The sequence below is a fragment of the Chaetura pelagica genome, unplaced genomic scaffold (assembly GCF_000747805.2).
Source record: "Chaetura pelagica isolate M959 unplaced genomic scaffold, ChaPel_1.0 scaffold638, whole genome shotgun sequence".
Lineage (NCBI taxonomy): Eukaryota > Metazoa > Chordata > Aves > Apodiformes > Apodidae > Chaetura > Chaetura pelagica.
Genome location: NW_009954298.1, coordinates 1,214,766 through 1,221,717, shown reverse-complemented (window position 1 = coordinate 1,221,717; position 6,952 = coordinate 1,214,766). Strand labels below are relative to the sequence as shown.

General features: G+C 59.1%; 1 protein-coding gene across 1 annotated transcript in view; it reads left to right on the top strand.

Annotated features, from left to right (window-relative positions):
- Positions 1-6,952, top strand: part of TMEM132E (transmembrane protein 132E) — a 9,976-nt gene that overhangs the window by 690 nt on the left and 2,334 nt on the right. Inside the window, exons 2-7 of the mRNA XM_010003832.1 lie at positions 7-146; positions 300-440; positions 1,869-2,061; positions 2,267-2,410; positions 5,855-6,060; positions 6,639-6,939. Of these exons, the coding sequence (XP_010002134.1) occupies positions 7-146; positions 300-440; positions 1,869-2,061; positions 2,267-2,410; positions 5,855-6,060; positions 6,639-6,939 (1,125 nt within the window). The remainder of the gene's footprint in view (positions 1-6; positions 147-299; positions 441-1,868; positions 2,062-2,266; positions 2,411-5,854; positions 6,061-6,638; positions 6,940-6,952) is intronic.

Below are 6,952 nucleotides of genomic sequence, written 5' to 3'. Positions count from 1 at the left end.
CCCCCCCCGGGGCAGCCCCTGCAGCAGCACCGCCTGGACGGCAACGTCTTCATCCGCCTGCCCGACAAGCCCCTGAGGCCCGGGGAGGTGCTGAGCATCCTGCTCTACCTGATGTCCAACTCCACCGTGGAGCACTTCACGCTCAGGTGAGGTCCCCGGAGCTGCCGCTTTTGCAGGGGGTGGTGGTTTTGGTTGGGCTGTGTGAGGGCAACTGTGGGCAGGAGGGAGAACGTGAGGAGGGTGTGTTGCATTTTTTGGGATCTGCCAGGATCGGTGACCCTGAGCATGGCTCTCTGCAGGGTGAAGGCCAAGAAGGGTGTCAACCTGCTCAGCACCAAGTCGAGGAGCGGGCAGTGGCTGGTGAGCTCGGAGCTGCTGACTGGTGGCAAACACTCCACTGCCACTGTCGATGTGACCAGGGTGGGCGGCACGGGGCCCAGGTAGGAGACCCCCCCTCTGCTCCCCTCAGCATCGGGGGGGGGGGGTGGGAAAATTGCTGGGATTTGCCCTGGAGTGGTTCTCCCTTCAGCTCCCCCCCTGGGTGCCTGGTTGGCTGTAGTGCCAAATGGGTGCTGGCAGGGGAAACTGAGGCACGACAGTGCACAGCCTGGACTGTGTGACTTGGAGGTGTCAAAGGGGGATGAGCAATTGTGGGGTAAACCCTCAGCCCACACGCTCTGAAGTCCTGGGTGTGCCATTTTGCAGCTGCATCCCAGGCTCTGAGCTGGGTCAGATGCTGGTGGGACGTGGGGTGGATTTTGGGGATAAATTGTGAAGCCCTGGGGGATCCCCCAGTTTGAGATGGAAGTATTTTATTTTTCTAAGAAGTTTTCATACCATGAGAAGCAGTAGGTCTTTGCTGACTGTCCTGGTGGCTCCTCTGGGATGAAAGGGGAGCAGTCCCCAGGCGTGGTCCCATCTGGACCCTGAAGGTGATGGATGAGTGTTGGATGGGAACATGAACCAAGGCAGCACCTGGGATGGGCAGAGCCAGGTGTGCCCTGCTCCACACAGGGGCAGTGCTTGTTCCTGGCGCTTCAGGAAATGCTCAGGTTGGTTGAGGAGAGTCCAAAGATAGCAATGACAGGGATCTGAAGGAGTGAGGACACACAAAGCTAAGCTGCAAAGCCAGAGGCTGCTCAGCCTGGAGAAGGGGAGACGTGGGACTGGCCTGCAAGCATATGGGGGCTGTAAGGGGCGGGAACAGGGGATGGACACGGGTCAAAGCCACCAACAGGAAAGACTCTGAAGCTCTGGAAAGCAATTGTTCCCAAGCCGTGACATCTCCATCATCGTGTCTCTGGGAAAAGGGAGACAAGTGTCCTCAGCGTGGCCACCCCAGCAGCTGCCAGACCTGCAGCAGTGAGGGCTTCTCCTCTCCTCTCCCCCTCTCCTCACCTTCTGCTGCTGCTTCAGATCAGCCTGGGAAGGCTGGAGATGCAGGAGGAATGCAAAGTGATCACAATCACCTCTTAGACAAACAACTCCATCAAATATTAACAGAATAGGAAGTGTGGAGGAATCAAAGCCATGTTGCCCTCCAGGCTGAGCAGCCAGAGGGATTTGCTTTGCTGAGGACCTGGGGGCTTTGGGAAGCACCAGCTTTGCAGGGACAACCCTGAACTTTGGGGCGATAACGGTCAACTTTGTGTGTTTTGCATCCCAGCATTTTTTCTCCCACTGGGAAGATTCCCATGGGCACCTGCAGGCTTCTGTCAGAGAGCTCCCCAGTGGAGTGCAGGAGGCTGCTCTGTTTGGGAGCACGTGTCGTGGTGGCACCTTCAGCGTGGTCCCTCGGGGAGGTGGTGGGACCCTGAGAAGGGACCCACAGCCAGCTCACCGTGTCCCCTTCCTGTCCCCCTGCCTAGGGATGGGGACTCCTCCTCTGAGATCATGCAGCTGGATTTTGAGATGGAGAACTTCACCAGCCAGTCGGTGACGCGCCGCATCATGTGGCACATCGACTACCGGGGCCGCAACCCCCCGCCCGACCTGGAGAAGGTGGTGACGGAGCTGACGGTCATCCAGAGGGACATCCGGGCCATCGTGCCCCTGGCCATGGTGAGCAGCTTTGGAGCCCTGTCCCTGCCCTCTGCTTAGCTTACCTGGTTTGATGTTGGGGATGAGTCAGGTCCCCCTGAGGGATCTCCCACCAGCCCATCTGCCCCATAGCACCTGGACATCCATACAACCCATCCACTCCTCCCCTCTGCCCCAGGGGTCAGGCTGCCCTCTGATGTGATGATGCCCTTTGTCCCATCCCCAGGACACAGAAATCATCAACACAGCCATCCTGACCGGGCGGACAGTGGCCATTCCTGTGAAGGTCATTGCTATTGAGCTGAGTGGTGTCATCGTGGACGTTTCAGCTATGGTTGAGTGCAGGTCCAACAACGAGGACATCATCAAGGTGGGTGTGTGTGGGGGGGTTGTGACCTTAGTGAGGAGCTGAGCTTCCCCCAGGGGTGCTGACCCCACGAGCTGGGTGAGCTGGGTCTGGTGGCTGAGCTGATGTGCTGTATGAGCCCCCCATCCTAGGCATTGTTGGCTTCAGTCCGTGTGTGCCTCTCCCTGGGACCTGTCAGGAGAAGGACAAGACACTTTGTCACTGTCCCTGGAGAGGCTGTGGCCTGGTGAGGGCTGCCCCAGGCAGCAGCAATAACTGTGGGTTATCAGGCTTTTAGTGCTGATAAGGTGAAATATTGTCACCTTGCCGTGGGATCTGCACATTCCCATTGGTGGCTTCACTTGTGCCTCCAGGTGCCATTTATCTCCCACGTGGATTGGATGCTGGGCTGAGCTCAGGCTGGGGCTTGGGGGTGGCCCCAGAGAGGAGGTGGGAGACAAGCTGGGCAGCTGGGGGTGTTGGAGGGAAAAGGGGGGCCTGAGCAAGCTGGGCTGCACAGGAGATGCTGATTAGGCCAGTGCAGAAGCTGCAGCAGCAGTGGTTGCCCACAGCTCTGCCCCAGCACCAGCCTGTCCTCCCCCCAGCCAGGAGGGCTCCATCTCCAGGCCCTTCCATCCGTGCACCTTTTTCTGCCACTGTCCACCTGCTCTATTGCTCTATCATGGTTCCATCCACCCCTAGACATCCTTACCTTCTCCCCAGCACCTCCTGCCTGTCTCCCTGCACCCAGCCAGCCAGTCCACCCTCTCCATGTCAGGAAGAGGCAGGGAGCAGGGCTGGGGGGCTGAGCCCCTTCTCCCTTCTTTGCCAGGAGCCCCCGGCTGCTCTCCCAGCTGAGCTGGAGGTGATGGGCAGAGCCCTGGCCCTGCTGCCCTGTGCCCTGCTGGGACTTGCTCTCCCCAGGGGTTCCCGGGGGGGGGTGACAACCAGGGTCACAAACTGTTTACCCAATTTCTTCACTAAAACTCGGATCTGTGTGATTTATGGCGCCGGGTCTAATTTATGGAGACGGGTCCTTCGCAGCGTGATAAACCACTGGAGCAATAATACACTTCAGGATGGACTCCAAGACACTTAAACTGTTTAATGTGCTGCCTTTCTACTCATAAATCTATTTACATGCTGTCCCCAGACCTGGGGGGGAGCAGACACACGCACACAGGCTGGATGAATAATGCATGGGCAGCCCTGCGGCCCCGGCTCCTTGTGCCGCTTCTTGCTGAGTTATTTTGTGTTTGTGCTGGAGCTCGGCCTCCCGGGGAGCTCTCGGTTACCTGCTGAGCCTGGGGAGCCCGACTGCGGCGTCGGGGCTGTAAACCTGGTCATAAATCAAAGCCTAGAGTGGGATGCACTGTCTGTTACTGTAAATAATTGAATGTGAGGGAGGGCTGGGGAGCTGCTTCTCCCCAGGCCGCCTGTGGCTCCACGGTGGTTGGTCGCTCTTGTGTGCCATGTGGAGGGGAAATGTCCCAGGGGACATGGCTGTGAAGGTGCCAGGGCCACTCATGAAGGATTGTTGTCACCTCCATCCCCATCTGCTGTGACACAGGGCAGCTGCCCCTGCTCAGCCCAGGGAGGAGGACCTCATCACTCGAGGTGGCACAGGAATAACCCTCCTTCCCTGCTGGCATTGTGGCCTTGGGGACTGTGTATGTTGTTGAAGGACGTGCCAGGAGTGGCCGGGCTACCTCTGCTGCCAGAGATGCTCTATGGGAGATGTTGAACCTCACCTGCTATGTGAGCCTTTCTTGGGAGCCCACCATCCACATCTGCTTGAGGAGCCCAGGTCAGTGGAGCTGCAGCCTCGGGGGACCCTTGTCACCCACAGCCACCACCAGGACCTCTGGCCAGCCAACGTGGGGTCCCACCAGCTGTGGTGGATCTTCCCACTCCTGAGGCCCTTGGAGAAGATGTCCCCTTGATCCCATGTTTGAGGCTGTGCTCCGGGGGGGCTCCTGGCTGCAGGAGCAGGGCTGTGGTGCCTTGGCTCCCAGCCCTCACACTCATCCTCCCGCTTCCCGACCCTGCGGAGCCAGGAAGTTTCTCGGAATGAGCATGTGCTTCACTGAGAAGCCAACCTGCAGTCACTCCATCATCAGGACAGGCCTGATGGGCTGGGAGTTTGTTGCTGTTGTAGTTTTAACCCCCCCATTGCAAAGCAAATTGTCCCCAGCAGGTGCTGGGGGGATTGATCAGCTACCACAAGCAGCAGCCCGTCACGTTTCCCGTGATGAACGACACGACATCCACGCGCTGTTGCTGGAGGATTTGCCCAGGAGCTCATCTTTATTCAGCCACTGCCCCGCCAGAGCTGAGACTGTCTTGTCAGATGTGCTGAGCTGGTATCTCTGGTGGGAAGCCAAGGAACAAGCCCTCCCGCATTGCACTTTCCTCTCACGCCTGGGGATGGGGGACTTCCCAAGGAGCTCTGCCTCTTCTGCCTGCCCTGAGGACCACAGGCAGCTCATGGGGGGCTCCTGCACCCGAAATGTGGAGCTCTTGGTAAAGTCAGACCCTGCTCCTGGACTTGGAAATACAAAGTTCCTGCAGTTGAATGACCAGAGATGCCCAGAGATAAGATGGGCAGACAGGGATGCTTGTCACCTCTGCTGTCATCTACCATGCAGTGTGGACTCAACCCCTTATCAGCCATCAAAGAATCCACATGGGAGAGCAGCTTGCTGGAAATAAACCCTGAGAGCACCTATTGGGGCTGGCTGAGCAAACAGGCCTTATTCTTCCCCAGCAGCAAACAACTCGGATGCAATCCCTGATGGTGTGGGGGGTCAGGAGAAGGTGGTGCTGACCCTGGTGGCCTGAGACAGAACCTGTGGTGGCTTCCTCAGCCCCTCATGGCCTCACTTTGTTGGCAAGAAGTGATCCCTGCAGGATGTGTTGGTTTTATAGCAAATTGAACTAATGGCATTTGCATAAATGGGAATTAAAAGAGAGGGGGAGAGGGAGGGAGCGAGAGATGAATGAGTCAGATTCCAGGAAGTTCTTCCTGGGGCTGGCGGGAGGGACAGGGATGAGGCAGGGGTGGGTACCTGCACATGGGCATGTGGCTGTTCCCTGCTCTCTGCCCGTGTCCTCTGGGTGTGGGTGGAAGAGATTTGGGGGCAAATCTCCAGGGTAAGCAATCTGGGGTCTCTGTGAAGCACCTGTGGCTGCTTCTAGCTCAAGCACGGTCACAGGGTACAACTGGATGCTGAGGCCAAAGGAGCTGAAGCACCAAATGAAGGCGCTGGCAGAGGGGCTGGTGTGTGATCCACAGCTGTGAGCAGGGACTCAGGGAGGAAAGAGCATCCCTGCTCCTGGGGCCACCTTTCCCTGGGTAGTGCCACAGGAAAGTCTGCTCCTCCAGCACTTCCCGTGCCCCGGGCAGCCTCCTGCCAGGCTCTCTGGGGTCTGCAGGAGCACCGCAACCCCGGCCTCCCTCCTCCCCAGGTCTCCAGCAGCTGTGACTACGTCTTTGTCAGCGGGAAGGAGTCCCAGGGCTCCATGAGTGCCCGGGTCACCTTCACCTACGAGCACCTCTCTGCCCCTCTGGAGATGACCGTGTGGGTGCCCAAGCTGCCGCTGCACATCGAGCTGTCGGACACGCGGCTGAGCCAAGTGAAGGGCTGGAGGGTGCCCATCCTGCCGGACAGGAGGTTGGTGCTGCGGAACCACCGGGCCTGGGGCCTGCCCAGCCTGCAGAAGGCAGGGTGAAGGGGGGGGGTAGTGGGCCAACTGCCTTGTGCAGCTACTTAATGAGGTGGTTTTAAAGGTGATGGAGTCAGAGTCATCTCAGGGGGTCCTCAGTGAAAAGGTGAGAGATCATGGACACAGGGTGCACGTTTGTATGGAAGGAGGGAAGATGCACAGTGAGGTTGGTCAGATACTGGAGCTGGTGGGGCACATCCACCCTTGGCAGTGGTCCCCTGCATAAGGCCAGGAGCTGCCACGCTCCAGAGTTAGCCCTGCTTTGAGGTCTAGAGACTGCCAGGTGTTCAGCCCAACCTAAGATACCTTGTCCTCTCAGCTGGTTAGGGGGCAGAGACGCCTGCAACCCAGCAAGGCTGCTAAAGCTCTCAGAGTCCTCATGGGCAACTGGCATCTTTGGCCACCATTTTTTGGGTGACCTTACACTTCTCCCTGCATGGCCACCCCTCTCCTGTCCCGGAGGGGCTGAAGAGCTGTGGCAGTGGGGACTCTGGCAGCACTGCCCACCTACTGCCCCGTCCCACAGGGCGGTGCGGGACAGCGAGCACGAGGAGGAGGAAGAGGAGCGGAAGCAGAGCCGGGGCTGTGCCCTGCAGTACCAGCACGCCACGCTGCAGGTCTTCACCCAGTTCCACACCACGGCAGCAGAGGGCACGGGGCAGGTGGTCACCATGCTGGGGCCAGACTGGCTGGTGGAGGTCACCGACCTGGTCAGCGACTTCATGCGCGTGGACGACCCGCGGGTGGCGCAGCTGGTGGACAGTGCCAGGCTGGCCGGGAGGGAGCCGGGCACCACGCTCTTCAAGGTACCCGCCCCGGCCGGCTCTGTCTGCCCCCGGG